Below are 21,055 nucleotides of genomic sequence, written 5' to 3' on the forward strand. Positions count from 1 at the left end.
CCAGGAAAAAAATTCTTAACCTAATCTCCTGTGTTGCATTAGGGTGCTAGGATAGTTGGTATCTAATTGCAAAAGATTTTCACAGTAACTCTAAGCTCTTTTTGTCCAAAAGTGTGCCTTCTGTTGACTAATACTGGTCTGTTCTTCAAGGATTATAGAAGTTACTTGGATCCCTTTACCATATATTTAACTAGATTTAAACACGTTGATGGACTTCACATCTTTAAGATTTACTTTAGAGAGAGTGTGTGTGAGCTGTGGCAAAGGGCAAAGGGAGAGACTCTCAAGCCGACTCCCCATGGGAGTATGGAGCCGGGATGTGGGCTCTATCCCAGGACCCTGAGACGCTGACCTGAGCGGAAGTCAAGAGTCAAATGCTTACTGACTGAGCCACTGCCCCGGATAGACCCCAATTCTTAAAATGAAAGTTTCATCGATCAAAAAATCTCCTGTCAACTCTCACACCTACACCCACATGCTACCCCACACTTAAACCTCAGTCAGCAACACAAAGGTTCCGAACGATAGCTTTTGCTGTATTCTATTGAGCATCTGCATGTAGTTTTTTTTTTATTCAGACCATTTCAAAGGAAAAATACACAAAAGTCCTAGGTTGTAGACAAGACTACAATAGAATCAAACTGCATATAATCTTGTTCAGATTTTGAGGTTCAAAGTGATTTAATTTTAAATCAGAATATTTGTTCTGAAAAGTACACTCTCAAAAAGCACGCATGATCAAGTTAAGTTTAGCAAATGTGAACCTCACGGATGTGCAGCAACTTCAGTGAGCACATGTGAGGTCTGAGCGGCTGACCGTGACCCTGTTTTCCTTAACACCTACTCCGATCTGAATGCTCCAGCATATGCTGGTCAGCTAGCCCTTGTGTTTAGAAGACCAGGATCACTAAACATTTCTAAGTGAAAACAATCTGTAATGGGGGACTAATACAAAAACAAACCTTCCAGACGAATAGAGTACAGTTTATTTCAATTAAATCTTTCCTATGTCTTATTTTCTTTTCATTTATTTTTTTCTAGAAGTAGGGTGTGAGGGAAAATTTGGCTGAATCCAAAGTTGGAGTCAATCACAGGATGGGTACAGCTGTAGAGAAGAGGGTTTGGAAAGGAAGGCCGCAAGAGCCGAGGGAGGAAAAGCTGCTGACACATTCCTTGTAGCACAATTCAAGTTTATTCCATTTGTTCTTGCAACACAAAACTTAAACACAGTATTATTTAGCATTCGGATGTACATGAACTAGGATAATATGAGAAACTCAATTGTGTCAAAAGTATTACATTATGGAAAAAATGAAACTCAAATATATCAAAATGCACAAAGCACTAGTCTTCCTCCATTACTGCTTAGAAAGATATGATTGTTTTTCTCCATTTACAAAATAGAATCAGGACGATTTAAATTCTTAAAATTTTGCATGCAAAACACTGCAATTGCTTATGTAGGAGGGCACTCTCACCAGCTTCTTCTATACACAATCGAGTATACAATATTGCATGGAAGTAAAGAGCAGCTCAGTTGAAGTTTTCAGAGAAAAAAAGTAGGTACATACAGATTAAAGATCCATTAATTGGGGGAAAGAAATCAATGAATAAAGGGCCTTACTCGCAGCTTGTACACACTGTACCCACCTACTCTCCTCTGTGCCCCACTGGGTGGAGAAGGTGAACTATGCATAGAAGAGCTACTTGGGTATCCTCAGGTGCTGTGTTTGAACTCTAAGTCTAGAGATACCAGTCTGAAGCTGCAAGGGGGGCGGGGGGACTTTGTTAGTATACTAACGTAAACAGGTAAACCACCTGTTTTTACTTGATATAGTGCATACAAAATGACTGACTTAATACAAAACTACAGAACATGCAAGATTTTTTCTGAGATGTTAAATATTCAGTGGAGAACAAAACTTATTTACCTTTCACTAAACGCATGTAGTACCAAAAAGCAGACATGTTTTTAGCTTCTTTTACTCAAAAAATGAACATTAAGTGTTGTGAAATTTCTCTGCCAAGTGGTTCAGAAATACATTATAAATAACCTAGTTTAAAAAAAAAAAAAAAGGAACTTGTAAACCATCTTGGCCAGTCTATTCTATGTTTATGTTATTTTCTCAAGCAATCGCTCCATAATTACGGGGCTTACAAAATGGCTGAGAAAGAAGAGGGAAGGCGAAGTAGCCTCTACTGCATTACAAGAACAGCAGGATGAACTGTACAAAGAATCACGAGGTTTTTACACCAGGTGATTGTAGAAAGCAGACCAGGTTTAGGAATGATAAGACCGTGCACTTTCTGCAATAGCCAAATACAACACAACAGTTTGAAAGTAAAGGTAAAAACCATAGAGGGTAAAATCCAAGCCTTTTCAAAAGCATTATGCCAAGAGGTGAAAACAAACGTATCAAAACACCTTGTTGCTACCAACGTACAGACTGATAAAGTGCCCTCCGTCTTCAATGAGGATAGCTCTGTTTCTGTTCAGTGATGTAATAAAGTACTGTTTACGGACTTCTAATCCAACTCTAATAAGCTGCATTAAGACAGCAGAATTAGCCATATATCAAAGTATTTAAATCATTTTGTTTGTGATTGTTTTCTCGGATGCAGGAAAATTACAGGGTTAGGCTAGTTGTAAGCAAAAAGCCACATGATTAAAAAAAAAGGTTCATGGGGGGAACCACACACACACACACACACACACACACACACACCCTGGCACGCACGCATAAACCCACACCCTAATAAACCAATCGGCAACTGATCAATTAAGATTTGTTATTAGCTGGCTATTATTTTTGATACTAGTTTAACCCTGCTTTAGAATGCTACATTGCCTTAAAAAATCATCAATTCTTTGTTATCCATGATCTGAATACAAGCCCCTAACCCAACCCCCCTCCCCTTTAAAAATTTGAGGTACATTCAATTATTGCGTGATTTGGCTAAGGAAAAACCCTATTTTTAGCAAGCTTTTATGGATGGCAAATCAAAGGAATCGATATTTTAAATGCAAGATAGCAAATTTAAGGGTATCTGTTTTCTCGTACTGCTCATGAAATAAACATTTTGAACGTGTATCTAAATATTTCCTGCAGGTCATAACACCCATTTTAGGGCACTATATTTTAAGAACACAGAATACATTTTGAAAGTGTCACACTTAATGTGATGCATGGTTTAGAAAAGAAACAAAAATATATTATGCAGGTGGGCTGGCGTATGTTCAGCAGAAGCCTATCCAATAACTTGGGGAAACCTGGTAATGAGCATATTTTTGAAGGGCCAGGGCTCAATTTGTCCAGATCGTAAATCTCACCCCAGTGATAGCTTTGGTGCAGTAAATAATTAGCATCCAAGGTGGGTCTGAGGGAGGATTTCCAAAGAATGTTCCTTGATTCTCCAAACATAACCGAGATCAATCCATTCAAAGAGCAAATGAAGAAAATCCATAGGTACTAAGACAACTGTTCTCTATGGGATACTAACAGGCTATGGCTATGAGTCTATGTTTAAATCCCCTTTTACTACCAGCAGGAGTTTGAAAGTGTTTATATGTTATATAAACATCTGAATCCGGAGGAGAAAAAAATATGCACACTGGAATGATTTCTCCTTTAGGCTTCCAAAATTTCAGATTTTATAAATAAAACTCGTCAGTTTTATCTAAAGATACATGAAATCCATGTGAAAGGGGAGAGGAAATCCAAAGTTGAGTCATCCAGCAATTTAGTAGGAGTGTGCCCCCCTCACCTTAACTGAGCTCTTCCGTAAAAGCTGAAACTTGCTGAGGGAAGATTTGGTCGCCGACCACGGGCAGCGCTCTTAACTACGCCAGGAGGCCCCCAGTAGAGTGCATCTTAAGGCAGAAGGCTAGAGCTGATTGCTTATCTCAGCACCCGGAGTTAGGTCCCAGCAGCCAATGCTGCTTGCACAGTTAGGGCTACCCCACACGGAGAGTTGGTCTTGGTAGAATCAGACCCTCGACACGATCTAATGAATAAACTAGCTAGGGAGCTGAAAGGGTCAAATGGTACTGGTAGGTTTTGTCTTTGCTCTCCCTTGGGCATAAGCTGTAGATTTTGTTGGAAATGGAAAAGAGGCTGACTTGATCAGGAATCCGAGTAAAAGCCTGATCACCCTGTTTTCCTCTCTTCCCAAACATTGTTTTTTCTGGTAGTCTTATTTGTTATGAATTTCTCTCTCCCCTCACCCCTCTTAAAGTATTTAGCTGAAGAAGCTGGCAGATAGAGTGACAGACAGACAGGCAGCAGTGTGAGGCCACAGGAGAGCCCTTCTTCCAGAGCTGTCAGCCCATCCGTCCATCACTGAAGAAGAGCTTTGATTGCCTGGTTGTCAGTGGCTTCAAAGGCAGTTAGTCCATCTGGACCTTTCACGGTCTTATCAGCACCCTGGGAAGAGAGGAAACAGCCGTTAATACTGAATGGGTCCACCATGAACGTGGAGACTCCATCACCTGCCCAGGCCAATGTGTATGTCAAGAATCAATCATCCCTATACTAATGGAATCCCTTCTGATGAAAACAAAAACAGGACCCCAAACATCTGGCAAGGTTGTAGACTAAGTTGTAAAAATGTCAGATTATTTTTCAGGTACTAGAAACTGTAAGCTACAAATACAACTTGCCAATAATGTGGGCAATGATTGCCTTTCATTTATACTATCACACATTCATTAAGCTTTAGAAAAGATTATCCCAATGTGTAAATATAAAACGGAGAAAATTATTTTTGCCAAAGAAGAAAGCATTACTGTGACAATTATTCCTTTGCAATACCTTGTGGAGAGTGCATAAATACTATCTATACACATATTTCTAAAATTCAGAGCTTTCGAACCATTTAAGACAAATTCCTTAAGAATACTGTATAATACTGGTCATTCTATGTACAAAACCCGAGCAGTAAATGTTTGCTATGTGGGCTATAACAGGAGGTTCCCTTCTGTATTCTTTGGAAGTCCTCTCCAGCCTATATTCCAAAGCTTTACCTGGACAGTGTGATTCTGGAATATTTTACCTGCAACATGGTGTTTCAGTTTTGAGAAAGTGTACATACACCTTTGCGTTCGTTGGTTTTATTTGTGTTTACTAGAACAAAGAAAGCTCCAGGGGAGCATCTCCTCTGTATTACTTTGCTACTGTGTTCCCAGCACCTAAAAAGTGCCTAGAACCTGGGAGGTGAATTTGCTCCCAAACCAGGTCTGGACCTTTTTAAAACTCCCAGAGACTCCAATATTCCAACACCTGAGGGTTCTCCTGGCTAGTTCCAGCCCCAACTGATGTTTAGCCACCAAACAGCCTCTAGTGTCCCGCCCTCCTCCCCTTGCCAAACTCCACGGTTCTTCTGTTCTAAGGCCTACAGAACTCTCAAAACTTAATGGAGATGGTCCTTTAAAGACCAGCTGTAGTCAAACTTAGCAGTTCTCTTCTCCCATTAACCTCGCTCTGCTCTGATCCTGTGGAACTTCTCACCATTCTCAAATACCATGTGTCATGCCTTTACACATGCTGGACTTACACCTGTGCTCTGGCATCTGGCAGATTCATTCATTCAACAAGTCTTTAGTGAATGTGTAGACACTGTGTAAGGAGTTGGAGAATCCAAGAACAAGACAGCCTGCCAGTCTGGCTAGTGTGGGAGACAGACAAAGGAACCATTATGACAGCGGTGGATGAGAATAATGTGTTCTGCACGTGGATGAGACGTCTGTTAGGATGTGATAGGAGGATTGTAAGGGAGAAAGGCTTCTCAAATTAGACGGTGTTTGTGCTGAGTCTTGATGAATAAATACAAGTTGATTAAGTAAACCAAGAGGATGACATCCTAGGAAGTGTTAAATGATTACAAAGTCCTCTTCAATAGGATTATAAAAATCTCTATTTCCTCATTTTCTAATTGAATTTGACTGCTTCATGGAACCCATGGAACTCACAGTCAAGTGGGAGAGAAGTCTATGAGGGAGAACTTCAGTGTGGGAAGTCCTCTACAGGTTGTGGGACAATAATTGGGATCACTGTATTTAAAACCCTTTCTTACCTGATAGCTGCTTTTATGACTAGCATTAAAACAGTAATTCTGCACTAACAAGAAGTTAAATATTTTAGTGAACATCTACCTCTTGCTTGTTAGCTGCCAGAATTTGTTTTCTTTCTTTTGGTAACAGCATTCTTCCTAATTTGATTTTGGGTGAATGTTTTGTCCCTACTGTCTGGAGTCCTGGGCCTATATATAACCTATATAACTTGGTGGATTTTCTTCACCAAGTGTCAAAGATTTATTTGACCCAGACAGAACTTTCACTTCTGGATTCTGAATCTTGATGGGCGAGATCAAGAGAGGGAGAATAAAAAATTCAGAGTTCATGTATTTCTGTGGCATGACCCAGATGAGACAGTTGAGGAGTTTCTGCTACCTGGAGTCCTGAAGGTACCACAGCTCCTGCTCCTTCTGAGCCTGATTCTCCAGCTGTCCTGTCGGTTCTATGACTAGTCCAATATCTTCAAAAATTCCCTTTTCTACCTGTTAGAGTCAGTTTCTGCCATTTGCAAGAACAACAAAAATCTGGCTGATTTATAGAAGTCACTTTTTAATCTAATTTTAATTTAATCACAGAACTCAAAATACACAAAAATTTCCATAAAACTCATAATTCTATAGACCAGGTACTTCTGTTAACATTTTAGTGTTTGTCTACTCTTTTGTTTTAAATCTTTTAAAAATAAATGACTAACCCTAGAAGAACTAGAGAGACTATATATCAGACAGAAACTTAAAAAAAAAAACCCAGTATTACTACAAAGAGGTGCATTTCATAAGATCTAAAAGGTTCAATATTCATGGTTCAAAAATGAAATGGAGAAAACAATTCCATTTAAAATAGCACCAAAAAGAATAAAATACTTAAGAATAAATCCAAACAAAGTCAAACCATTTCTGAAAAAGAGGAACCAGTTTTGGTCAATGTGGATAAGAATATTAAAATGATTTTTTGGTATTTGATGCAGTTCCTAACAAACTTACAGTAAGTATATTTGACTTCACCCTTTCCTTGAGGAAACCATTTTTAATCATTTGTTTTTAATTCTGGTGATTATTTTCATAGCTTTAAATAATATATTCACGTTAGTATTTGCATTATTAATTTTAGATGTTATCTTCTTACTTCCTGCTACATGGATGAGGCTTTAACTCACCACCAAACTATCTCATTTCTTCGTATATTTAAAATATCAGTTTGTTTTTTTATACATTTAAAGTATAGTTAATTAAACCTGTATTTCTTGTTCCATCAGTTCGGACAGTATTTCATGTCACTACTGTATACTTTCTCTTAAAACTTGCCAGCTTTTCTATTTTGTCAAGATGAGCTTTATTCTGTTCTGTGAGAACTGTTTTGATTCTTTTTTATGCCTTTTAAGTCACCACAGTGTATATTACATCCCCAGGACTTTTTTTTATCTTTCAACTGTTACGTCTGTACCTTCACTTATTTTGCCCATTCCCCAACACCCCCCACTTTTGGCAACCAGCAACCTGTTCACTTTACATATGTGTGTGTATAAAGATTCCACATGTAAGTGACATTATATAGTATTGGTCTCTGACTTATTTATTTCACTTAATATAATGCCCTGAAGGTCCATCTATGTTGTTGCAAATGTCAGCAAATTTGCAAATGTGAATTTCCTTTTTTTTAATGGCTGAATAATATTCCTGTGTGCACACACACATGAATGTGTATTTTCCATTTTCTTTATCCATTTAATTGTCGATGGACACTCAGGTTTGTTAGCATGCCTGGCTATTGTCAATAATGCGGTAAGGAACGTGGGGATTGCAGATATCTTTTCAAGATGGTGATCTCATTTCATTCATTTTTTTTAAATTTATTTTTTATTGGTGTTCAATTTGCCAACATACAGAATAACACCTAGTGCTCATCCCATCAAGTGACCGCTGCAGTGCCCGTCACCCAGTCACCCCCAACCCCCCCCCTCCTCCCCTTCCCCCACCCCTAGTTCCTTTCCCAGAGTTAGGAGTCTCTCATGTTCTGTCTCCCTTTCTGATATTTCCCACTCATTTTTCTCCTTTCCCCTTTATTCTCTTTCACTATTTTTTATATTCCCCAAATGAATGAGAACATACAATGTTTGTCCTCCGACTGACTGACTTCACTCGGCATAATACCCTCCAGTTCCATCCAAGTCGAAGCAAATGGTGGGTATTTGTCGTTTCTAATGGCTGAGGAATATTCCATTGCATACATAAACCACATCTTCTTTATCCATTCATCTTTCAATGGGACAGTGAGGCTCCTTCCACAGTTTGGCTATTGTGGACATTGCCGCTATAATCATCGGGGTGCAGGTGTCCCAGCGTTTCACAGCATCTGTAACTTTGGGGTAAATCCCCAGCAGTGCAACTGCTGGGTCGTAGGGCAGATCTATTTTTAACTCTTTGAGGAACCTCCACACTCATTTCCTTCAGATAAATATCCAGAAGTAGAACTGCTGGATCAAATGGAAGGTCTGTTTTTAATTTTTTTGAGGAAACTCTATAGCGTTTTCCATAGTGGTTACGCCAATTTAAATCCTCACTAATAGTATGCGAAGGTTTCCTTTTCTTTATATCCTCACCAACATTAGTTATGTCTTGTCTTTTTGATGATAGCCATTGTAACAAGTGAGAAGTGATCTTTCATTGTGGTTTTGATTTGCATTTCCCTGGCAATCAGTGAAGCACCTTTACATGTACCTGTTGGCCATCTGTATGTCGTCTTTGGAAAAATGTTCGGGTCCTCTACCTATATTTTAATCAGATGGGTTTTTTCTTCTATTGAGTTGCAGTTCTTTATATATTTTGGATATTAACCGCTTATATACATTAATTTTTTTTAAACTTTTTTAAATTTTATTTATTTATGATAGGCACACAGTGAGAGAGAGAGAGAGGCAGAGACATAGGCAGAGGGAGAACAGGCTCCATGCACCGGGAGCCCGACGTGGGATTCGATCCAGAGTCTCCAGGATCGCGCCCTGGGCCAAAGGCAGGCGCCAAACCGCTGCGCCACCCAGGGATCCCTTATATACATTAATTTGCATATATTTTCTTATTCCATTGACTGTCTTTTCATTTTGTTAATCTTCTTTGCTGTACTGTTTGATATAGTCCCACCTATTTATTTTTTGCTTTTCTGTCTTTGCTTCTGATGTCAAATCCAAAAAAACCCACTGCTGACATAGATGTTAAGGAGCTTAACCTCTAGGTTCTTTTTCTAGGAACGTTATGATTTTCCGGTCTTATGTTCAGGTCCTTAATCCATTTTTAGATTTTTGTGTAGGGTTAAGATAGTTGTCCAGTTTCATTCTTTTACATGTTGTTTTCCAATTTCCCCAATAGCATTTATTGAAGAGACTATATTCTTGGCTCCTGTGTTGTAAATTAGTTGTCCATATATGGTGGGTTTATTTTTGGGCACTCTATTATGTTCTATTGATCCGTGTGTCTGTTTTTATGCTAACACATTACTGTCTTAATTACTATAAATTTTGTAATAGGTTTTGAAATTATGAAGCACAATGCCTCCAGCTTTGTTTTTCTTTCTCAAGACCGCTTTGGCTATTTGGAGTCTTTTGTGGTTCTACATATGAAGTTGGAAATTGTTTCTTTTGTATCTGTGAAAATGCCACTGGAATTTTGATAGGGATTACACTGACTTAGTTGATTATTTTGGGTATTATGTACATTTTAATAATTATTCTCTCAAATAGTCTAGTGCTAAGTAAGAGTATTAAGATTGGTAGGGTGGCTCTACCTTGTAAGGTCATTTAAGGATGTAGATCCCTTTTCCCATGTTACTGACCTCATCGTCTGCCTCAGGCTGGCTCACCTTTACATTTGTTTCCACCATAATCTTTCCTACAAACTTGCTCCTTTTTCAGCATTTTCTATCATGGTAAAGAATACTACCATCTTCCAAGAAATGTGCAGACACCATGCAGTTTTTCTTGTTTACTACCCGCATAATCAGTTACCAGGTTTTTAAATCAGACTATTCTTAACATTTTTTCAGCTGTCCTTACTACCACTACTCTCTTAGCTTGGGATTTTTACAGAGATCCTAATTCAATAATCTCCTATCTTTTTTCACTTCTTACACCATTTCAATTCAGATTCCATACATCAATTTGGGTGATGTTTGTTAAAATCCAAGTCTGATCATACTAGCCAACTACCAAAAAACCTTACTGCCATCCTCACAGAAGAGAACGAAGATAAATAGTATCACAAACAAGGCATAATCTCACTATTTACCTATTTAGTCCTATTTCTTCCTAGTGTATGTTGTAGCTCTATTTTTTTTTTTTTAAACCTTACCTTAATGCATCATGGTCTCTCTTTGTCCCTGTGACTTTTCTAACATTGTTGCTTCTGTTTAAAATGGTACCTTAATTCTCTATTAGATTCCTGGACACAAGTTTCAAAGATTCAGCTCAAGTGTCAATTGCTTTATGAATTATATTACAACTGCTTTATGAATTGTGCCTGAGGTTGTAATGGCATCCTTACTTATAACATTATCTCTTTGACCCACCAGGGCCACTCTGACCTTTTCCTTCAAATTCCTGGCTTCAAATTCCTATGATTCCTGTGTGCCACAGCCATCATAACACTTTAATGTGCTTGTTTTATGTATTTGTCTCCCTCCATTAGACTAGAGTTTGCTTTCCTCTACTACAGAGGTTGAAAAGAAATTGGATCTGCAGACTGCCATAGAGCTACAGCTGGCCATCTGACACAAATTTAGCGTTTCCCATGGAGGGCTTTCCTTTTTCAGTAAAGTCCAGGAGGACACAGTCCTAAGCTCTTTGCTCTTGTTCCTACCCCAAAACACAGACACAATGCCTGGTGGTTCAGCAGTCATTGTACCCATGAGCCCTGGGGAAGACAGAGAAGGGAGTGTGGGATGTCGATGACACAGCACATCCAGCTGCCCAGCCTTGGGTTGCACACCTCAGACCTCTGCTGAGTCACTTTTTTGTTTAAATCACTAGAGTAGGAATTTATGTTATAGCTGAACTCCAGTTCTCTTAATGTACTTACCATAGTCTGAATTGATGTTAAAAGACCTCTCCTCCAAATTAGGCTGGGTTCCATGAGGGCAGGGGTCTTACTATATTCATCTCTGTACTTTTAACACCTAGGATGATGCCTGGTATATAGCAGATGCTCAACAAAAATTTACATGTGGGTCACAATGCAAATGAGTATTAGTAACATCAATCCTACCCTTAGTTTTTCCTTTTAATGTCGGGCCTATCTTTTCTACCATTTTGTGTATACACATACCAAAGCACTATTTTTTTTTAAAGATTTTATTTATTCATGAGAGGTATATATATATAGAGAGAGACGCAGAGACACAGGCAGAGGGAGAAGCAGGCTCCATGCAGGGAGCCCGATGTGGGACTCGATCCCGGGTCTCCAGGATCACTCCTGGTGCAGAAGGCAAACGCTCAATCACTGAGCCACCCAGGCGTCCCCCAAATCACTGTGTTTTAAAGAATACTGCAGGGGCGCCTGGGTGGCTCAGTAGATTAAGTATCTGCCTTCGGCTCAGGTCATGATCCTAGGGTCCTAGGCTCCCTAGGTCCTAGGGAGTCATGTCGGGCTCCCTGTTCAGTGGGGAGTCTTCTTCTCCCTCTCTCTCTGCCTCTCCCCTGGCTTGTGCTCTTTCACACTCTCAAATAAGTAAAATCTTAAAAAAAAAATACCATAAAATATTTATTTTGAATCAATTCATACATATTCTAGAATAATCCTGAGAAACTGCTCATTAAGTACTCTATTATCTCATGATTTGGGGGCATTTGTTTATAGTTCTATGGCAGTAAGAAAAAATGCTCAGAACCTGGGAATTTTCAATTGTTGGAATATACATTTAAATATTGCCATTAGCATAGAACTTACACAATTCCATTTTGGAGTCTACTAAAAACAGTAACACTAGAAAAGTAATTCAAATACCTACATTTACACATGTTGTATAATGCTATTTACTATTACAGGATTTAACAGCGCATTTAACTTATATATTGATACAGGAGACACAATAAAGAATATTTCTGGATACCCAATAGAATCTAATGCAATACTCAGTAAATGTTATGTTTCTTAAATTTTATAGCAGTTTTGAGTGTTTAACCCAATACTACAGATATGTCATCTCGTTTTATCATCATAGCAGCCCTGTAAAGTAGGCACTGTTTATCTCTTTTTAACAGAGATTTAACTTAAGCTCAGAGAGGGTAAGAAACTTGCCCCAAATCAGTCAGCAGGTTAAAGAAACTAGAGCCTTCTCACTCTACATCTTGTGTTCCATGATCTTTGTTAAAAATGACCTATGGACTTCCCCCTAAAAACATTAGGATGAGACTCAGATTCTAGAATTTATTAACCTTAGGTATTTTAAACATTTTTGTGTCTCCTCCAGGAAAATGAAGAACCTTATACGATTTTGTATATAATGTGTCATCTGTTGGAATACATTCAAGCTAAAAATATTTTCAAAGATAACCAATTCCCTAAGTCTATTCAATGTTTGTAAAGCTTCTATTAAGTGTCAGACGTAGTTTTGATAAAGTTTTACTAGAACACAGTCCTCTTTTTTTTTTTTTTTTTTGGGACCATATTGTTTATGGCTGCTTTTGTGCTATAAATCAAGTATAGGCATACCTCATTTTGATGTGGTTCGCTTTACCGGTGCTTCACGGATACTGGTTTGTTTGTTGTTGTTGTTGTTATTGTAAATATATTGAAGGTTTGTGGGAACCCTGGATCAAACAAGTCTATCAGTGCCATTTTTCCAATAGCATTTGCTTATTTCATGTCTCTGTGTCACATCTGGGTAATTCTTGCAGTATTTCATACTTCTATATTTTGGTGATTTGTGATCATTTATCTTTGTTCTTACTGTAATTGTTCTGGGCGCCCATGAGTTGTGCCCACATAAGATGGTGAACTTAATCAATACATGATCTATGTATTCTGGTTGTTCCACTGGCTATTTCCCTCTCTCTCTCCCTCTTCTCTAGTCTCCCTATTCCGAGACACAATAGGAAATTAGGCCAATTAATAACCCTACAGTGGCCTCTAAGTGTTCAGGTGAAAGGAAGAGTTAGCTGTAAAATGTGGTGATGTGAGATGATAAAATGCCTATGCGATGAGATGCAGTGAGGTGAATGACGTAGGCATGGCCATGCAGGCTACTGCTGACCTTCTGAGATAGTCAGGAGGAGGATCATCTGAATCTAGACTGTGGATGACCGACAGTAACTGCAACTGTGAAAAGCAAACTCTGGATGAGAGGGAACTATTATACTGGCTCTGTGCTGCAGAAAAGAAAGCTTATTAGGCTTACATGTTAAGGAACTTGCTCAAAACCACAAAGCTATTAAGCAGAACTAAGAACTAAACTGGGGAGTGGGGGAATGTGGCACCAAAGCTGCCAGTATATGTCTCTGACAAAAACTATTTAATTATGACTCCAGACTCAAAGATCTAAATGGGTAAAAACAACAAGTTTACAATGGGCATATCTATGTATGAGATTTGGGAAACATTTAAACAGTGTAAGAACTGGTTTCTTCATTATTTAGGTGATAAGATTGGTGGCTGTATAAATTCTGGCAATGCAGTTCCTTCTGAAAGTAGCTGAGAAAGGCACTGCTGAGTTCTTGGACCTGAGTCACCTGTCCTAAAAAGTTTTAAAACCAGACCTGCCTATGTATTGGGGTTCCGAGCTATGATAAAATCTGCACTTGAGAGGATGTAAAACTGTCTAGGTTTTACGGGGGGGGGGGGGGGGGGTAGGGAGGAATTAGGAGTGTGAAAAATCATTCTACTTGCAAGCACATACTTGTTGATGCTGACAAGGTAACTTACCATCTTTGGATCTTATACATTGGAATCTCAGTTCAATCGGCAAAATCTGTACCACAGACACTGAGAATTTGACGATGCTGGTATTTGAGAGGGGTATTCAGTTTTTATCATTAATTGGCTGCTTGATTTTTTAAAAACATAACACAAACATGTTTAGCAAAAACATCAATGTTATATAAAAGATGGTCTTCTAAAGTTTCTTAAACTGATTTTTTAAAGTATATTTTACTCTTTAGAGCAATTATACATAAAACATTAATAGTTTGACTTTCTTTTTATAAGAAGAGATAGCTGAATAAGCCTTTTTTGCTGTCGCTCATTCATTTATTCTACTCAAAGAGGAGCAGACGTCTTACAGTTGTGTGAAACAGCTATGAGTCACTACAATTAGTGTTGCACAATCAGTGGTCACCTACTACTTTGTCGTACGGTTATAACACTTGCTAAGGAGATAGCTTCTTTGACACAGAGTGAAGCAGAGAAATAATGGAAAACAAAGCCCAAGTTTCTTTGGATTTCTTCCTCTCAGGTATAGCTGACTGTGTTAAACATCACTAATAACAAATGACAGTGTATAATAACAATTTAAGTATGCTATAGGTTTGTAATCTAGGAAAACAGTAATTTCCATGTTTTAGAAGTTGGATTAAATTTTCAAATTCACAAGATTTTCATTCTCACATGCTAGGGTACAACTTTTTCTATTTACTTAAAAGAATTCTTGTTCTCACAGGAAGTCGAGTGGTCATTTTTAATAGCAGTATATACCTATACGGGGACAGAATATGAACACACACCAGAGTAGATGGCACAGGTTATCTACCTATGTTCCTTAACATCCTTTAAAAGAGGAACAGAAGTAAACATTTAAATATTTCCCTATTCCCCACACTGGTTTATTTAGGAGTGCTTTTCTTTAGGATTAGGAAGAAAGGATACTTCTTAAAATCCAGTTACCAATTACATAAATTATAAGGCATTACATAAATTATACGGAATTCTAATAAGACCAGGCAGGAAACAACAAATGTTGGAGAGGATGAGGAGAAAAGGGAACGCTCTTACACTATTGGTGGGAATGTGAACTGGTGCAGCCACTCTGGAAAACTGTGTGGAGGTTCCTCAAAGAGTTAAAAGTAGACCTGCCCTACGACCCAGCAATTGCACTGTTGGGGATTTACCCCAAAGATTCAGATGCAATGAAACGCCGGGACACCTGCACCCCGATGTTTCTAGCAGCAATGTCCACAATAGCCACACTGTGGAAGGAGCCTCGGTGTCCATCGAAAGATGAGTGGATAAAGAAGATGTGGTTTATGTATACAATGGAATATTCCTCAGCCATTAGAAACGACAAGTACCCACCATTTGCTTCAACGTGGATGGAACTGGAGGGTATTATGCTGAGTGAAGTAAGTCAATCGGAGAAGGACAGTGTATGTTCTCATTCATTTGGGGAATATAAATAATAGTGAAAGGGAATGTAAGGGAAGGGAGAGGAAATGTGTGGGAAATATCAGAAAGGGAGACAGAACATAAAGACTCCTAACTCTGGGAAATGAACTAGGCGTGGTGGAGGGGGAGGAGGGCGGGGGGTGGGGGTGAATGGGTGACGGGCACTGAGGGGGACACTTGACGGGATGAGCACTGGGTGTTATTCTGTATGTTGGTAAATTGAACACCAATAAAAAATTAATTTATTTTTTTAAAAAAAGGAATTCTAATAAGTATCAATATAGAAATGATATGTCAGAACTATGTATCATAACAATATTATAGGAAATGTCTAACATGATAGTGTATTAATGCTATAGACAAACTTCTTTCAGAGAATTGTATCTTCAACCAGGCAAACTAGATTTAAGGTATCAAATTATGTGTATACCAAAAAATACGTAGCTGTGAAAAAGAAATGAATTCTGGACTTAAAAGTCCACTGGCTAATAATATAATTCAAGAGAGTATCACTTCATGATTAACTCTTCTAAATAATGTATTTATGAAATGATGCTATTATTCAGGCATATAAGATTAGTTCAGTAATAATGAAAATTCCAGATCAGTGTTCTACAAGCTCTTGTTTAGCTGCATTAATTGATAACAAAACTTTTCAACAAATAAGCAATAGCACAAGTGAATAAAAGCATCCACAATGACAGATACATTCTCAACCTGCATCATTTAGGAAGGATATCTTCCCACTAGGGCTAGAGGTTTAAAATGATGCGCTATAAATTCTAAACTATTCATGAGCTAAACTAGGAGTCTGCAAACTGTGACCCAGATGCTTGTTTTTTAAGTAAAGTTTTACAGGAACTCAGCAATGCTTATTCATTTCTGTCCTATGTCAGCTTTTTAAATTATAGTTGATACACAATGTGACATTAGTTTCAGGTATACAACATAGCAATTAGACAACCCTATATGTTATGGTTCGCTCACTGCAAGTGTAGCTACCACCTGTCATCATAAAACCCTATTACAATGCCACAGACTCTATTTCTATGCTGTGCCTTTTATTGCTGTGACTTGTGCACTCCATACCTGAAGCCTATACTCCCATTCCCATTCACCCATTTTGCCCATCCTCCTATCCCTTCTCCTCTGACAACCATCAGTTTGTTCTCTGTAATTACAGGTTTATCCTTATTAGATTCCACATATAAGTGAAATCATATGGTATTTGTCTTTCTCTGATTTCACTTAATATTTCACAATATGTTGCTAAGGTCAATGTCAGATTACTATGTTGTTTTTTTTTTTTCTGAGAATTTTATTTCAGGTGAGTTTATATAATAAAGTGGTCTAGTTTTACTCTTTTGTTTGTAATTGTGCACTTTACTCAGCAACATTTATTTTTCACTCAGGCAACATTCAACATTTATTGAAGACACTTTCTTTTCCTCATCGTATATTCTTGTCTCCTCTCTCACAGATTTATTGACCATATTAAATATAGGTTTGTTTCCAGGCTCTATTCTGTTCCGCCAAACAGAATGTGTGTATTTTTGGCTAGTTACCATACTGTTTCATTCATTATAGCTTTGTAGTATGTATCTTAAAATCAGGGGTTGTGATGCCTCCAGCTTTGGTCTTTCTCAAAACTGCCTTGGCTATTCAGGTTTTTTTTTTTTTGTGTGTGTGTGTGTGTGTGTATGATTCCATACAAATTTCGGTATTTGTTCTAGTTTGTCTATGGAAGCTTTAGAGCTACAGTGGCAAAGTTATGCCAGAAACCACACGGCCTCCAGTTATACACGACCCTTTAAGACCCTTTAAGAAAAAGTGTGCCAACCTCTGGACTATAGCATATTTTTGTATCACCTTTTAAACATTCCTTTTATTCTCAAAATTTCTTGGTTGAGATTTCTTTTAGGGCAAAAAAACCAAAAACCCTTATTCAACTGAGAAAACAATTCAAATGATCCATACTTAGTCTCTTTTGCTTTGATAAAAACAGGCTGAAGTCAATTAGGCTTGGCCTTTTTATTGACTGCTGTTTGGTCACCACTTCTCTACATAGATGTCTGTTTCACAGTCTTGCTTAGGCCTTTTCTTCCTCCGCTACATTTCCCAGGATGCTTCTTGAGCCTGTATTCTAACCTGTTTTATCTGTGTCCTTTCCCTTGTTTCTTCGCCCCAGTTTTATGCAATGTTTTACATGTACTCCTTTGATCACTTGCCTTCCATCTTATAAATTATTATTTAATAATTCTATAGTAGCTTGTTTTTAAAATGTTATTGTTTTGTATTTTATTTATTTTAAAACATTTTATTTATTCATGAGACACACACACACAGGCAGAGGGAGAAGCAGGCTCCATGCAGGGAGCCCGACGTGGGACTCGATCCCAGGCCTCCAGGATCATGCCTGCTGAGCCACCCAGGCTGCGCTGTTTCGTATTTTAATATTTCTTTAGATTCATATACTAATTTTTCTTTTTTTTTTTTTAAAGATTTTATTTATTCACGAGATACAGAGAGAGAGGCAGAGACATAGGCAGAGGGAGAAGCAGGCTCCATGCAGGGAGCCTGATGTGGGACTCGATCCCGGGACCCTGGGGTCATGCCTTGGAGCAGCCCTGGATCACCTATCTTTTTTTAACAATACTCTCTTGCTCATTTCAGGGAATGTTTTCTTCTTCAACCTCATCCCCTCTGCTTTCTGTGTCTCAAGGATTCAATAGATTTCTTCTCTAACGAACCCCTTCTTATATTTCAAAGAAAATACTGATTCATTTTAAAAACCTCTTTCCTGTCATAGGAAGGCAAAAAAGGGCAGGATACCATAGCATGTGCTCAGACCCCAATCTTGAAGTGGAAGTTCCACATTACTGATCTCTTATTATTAGTGCTAACTCAAAAAATTAGGCCAAATAACTTTTACCTACAGAAATATACACAACCTATTTCTCATAACTGTCCCTGACTCTATGATATGCAATCTTAAGTAGTAGAACGAACATGTACTTCTGAGTCATAATCATGGAACAAATCTCAATTCCATTATATTTTGTTTGACTATAGGTAGATACTTAGCCTCCCTGAGCCAAATTGTTTCTTTATCCATAATATGGAGATGACTATACCTATGTATTTGGGTTGACGGAAATTAAAGATTATATAAGCAAAGTGCTTAGTACATATTATGTTCTCTACAGATGTTAGTTTCTTCTTTTCTATGTAGACAATCAAAAATTAAATGTTTTAAATTCCCACTTGTATCATAAACTTCATCTTGTATTGCATTAAAATCAAAACAAAAACATGTCCAGTAAGCACAGTTTGATTTTGAATAGTCTAGTAATCCTTTCTTTTGTTTTTGTGGCTCCCCACCATTAGTGGTGATCATATTGAGTTTTTAACTTTGTTTATTTTGGCTTTTTTCGCTATGCTTACAGATATGCCAGCTGGATAATATATTAAAAATGTCAATTTGGTAAACTTCTCAAACTAAGTATTTTTAAAATGAATTCCTAATAATCCATAAGGATTCTAACTTTTGATAAAAGGCAGAACCAGATTTCATAATACAAACATTGATTGCAACAACAACAAAAATACTCTGGAATAGCCTTGTTTTAACAACTAAGGATTTCTGAAAGAGTACAATCAATTTCCAAAAAAAATTTGGCTAACAAAACCATAGGGCTTAAGCTTAAAGAAGCTTATGCAATAATAAAAAATCAAAGTAATTTTGAGAAAGCAGAACTAAATTTTACTATGCTGCTTTCATAAAGGTAAAACCCTTTCATCTAAAATAACAGCTCTGCATGGGTACAATTGATCTGCCATTAGCAGAGCCATCTCTGAATGTCACTTAACTTCAAAAAATCAAGGCTCAGACACAAATAAAAGGGCAGTATTACAGTCACAAGTAAAACAAAAAAAAATAAGCCAGTTAAGAGTCAACTTACAACCAGTAATGTAGCAACAGAGTCCATAATTACAGGGACCCTTCTAAGAAAACATAGTAGGGCCTAATGCACATGCAAATTAAGGCAGAAGATTCTTTAAATAATGGAATCTAGCAGTCACGTTTCAATGACCTGGAGCATCATGCTTTGGGACTTCTCCAGCATAATAATAACTTTTTTGTTTGTCCTGTGAGGAAAGAGAGGCTTATTGGAAGGAAATAGAGTCTGATATATGACTAAAAAGAGCATGCTTGGGAGCATCTCATTTAATAAATGATCAGAGCCTAAGCTAAAAAGAATCCCATGGAGGTTTTTATTTTCAGAGAACAAAACCTTAGCTGGGTGGAAAAATATCAGGGAAAGAAAGAAAGGGGAGGAAAAGTTCTTTTATCTTTTATTCTGACTTATGAATTTATTTTTTGGGTTACAATTGACATATAACATTTGTATTAGTTTAAGGTGCAGACCACAATGATTTTGACACATATATACTCACAATGATTATCACAATAAAGTTAACATCTATCACACCTCAGATAGCTTTTTCTTGGATGAGAACTTTAAAGATTTACTCTCAACTATTTTCAAATGTACACGACAGTATTATTACTGTTTCTTTTACTATACACTTATAGCAGATAGGCTGAGGTCAGGGGAACTAAGTCCATGCTGAGAAACAGAGCTGAGAAGCAAATAGAAATCAGATCCTGGTAATGCGGCGTAAGCCCAGGGTCAGGCTGTGTGCCTCAACTGTAGTTATGTGAGTCAACAAGATCTCTTTACTGTTTAAGCTATCTGAGCTGGGTTTAGTTACACACAATATAAAGAGTTCTAACTAATAAATACTGGAATTACACAAATTTCTAACAAACTGTAAATCAATACTTATAACCTGTGATAAGTAGTTTTGAAAATGGTAAGCAAAAATATTCTCCCGGATGAAGTGATCCAGTGGTTTTCAAAGGTACTTACCACAGATTCTGGATTCATCACAGTGACCAAGAATAATATTTTCATTTGTTTTGGCTTTGGTAGAACCACATCATTCATATCAGTATAATGTGTAGTACCTAAAATTACTACTGATATACACCCCCTCTCCCAAAATAAAAACCCACCACAAACCAATGACCACCACACACTTAAAGAAATTCAGTAATAAGTGCTTAACATGCAGCTATCGGTAAAAAAAAATCCTAGTTTTAGATACCCTAAATTAACTGCCTTCAGAACAGTTTCTTTAAGAAATTATCAATAAAGTGTAAGAGACAAATGTGCTAGCCTTCTTTCCTAAATGAGTTAGCCTATGAAGCATAAAATTCTCTTCAGACTTAGTTAATATAAAAGCTACCATTTATTGAACATTTATATGTCAGGAACTGTGGCAAAATGCTTTGTGTACATTTACTCATTTACTTTCTGTATCGTTCTTTAGCAGGACTTCTATTTTAAAACCCCAAGTAAAGTGCTATAAACAATATTTTCTAGATTATGCCATGAAATGATAAGCTTGGGATTATTTTATTAAGATTTCTTGTCTTCCATCATTTGCAGGTTCCAGCTCATACAGCCAGAATGGTTACAACTGACTGGTTTGTTGAGACTGGAATTTGAACTCTATTTAAGAGTTAACACTAGAAAATTCCAAACTTACCAGG

At 37.5% G+C, this 21,055-nt stretch overlaps 2 protein-coding genes across 2 annotated transcripts in view; both read right to left on the reverse strand.

The window, feature by feature from the left end:
- Positions 1-1,173: 1,173 nt before the first annotated feature.
- On the reverse strand, positions 1,174-2,572 carry LUZP6 (leucine zipper protein 6). Its single transcript, XM_041751057.1, is given in 4 exon segments — positions 1,174-1,711; positions 1,713-1,772; positions 1,775-1,867; positions 2,426-2,572. Coding segments are annotated over 4 exon segments (408 nt in total). The 3' UTR covers positions 1,174-1,603.
- The window catches only part of MTPN (myotrophin), a 56,965-nt gene continuing 37,083 nt past the window's right edge, over positions 1,174-21,055 (reverse strand). Inside the window, exon 4 of the mRNA XM_041752277.1 lies at positions 1,174-4,424. Coding sequence (XP_041608211.1) covers positions 4,338-4,424 — 87 coding nt within the window. The 3' untranslated portion in view covers positions 1,174-4,337. The remainder of the gene's footprint in view (positions 4,425-21,055) is intronic.

Source organism: Vulpes lagopus, chromosome 4 (assembly GCF_018345385.1).
Source record: "Vulpes lagopus strain Blue_001 chromosome 4, ASM1834538v1, whole genome shotgun sequence".
In the NCBI taxonomy this organism is placed as follows: Eukaryota; Metazoa; Chordata; class Mammalia; order Carnivora; family Canidae; genus Vulpes; species Vulpes lagopus.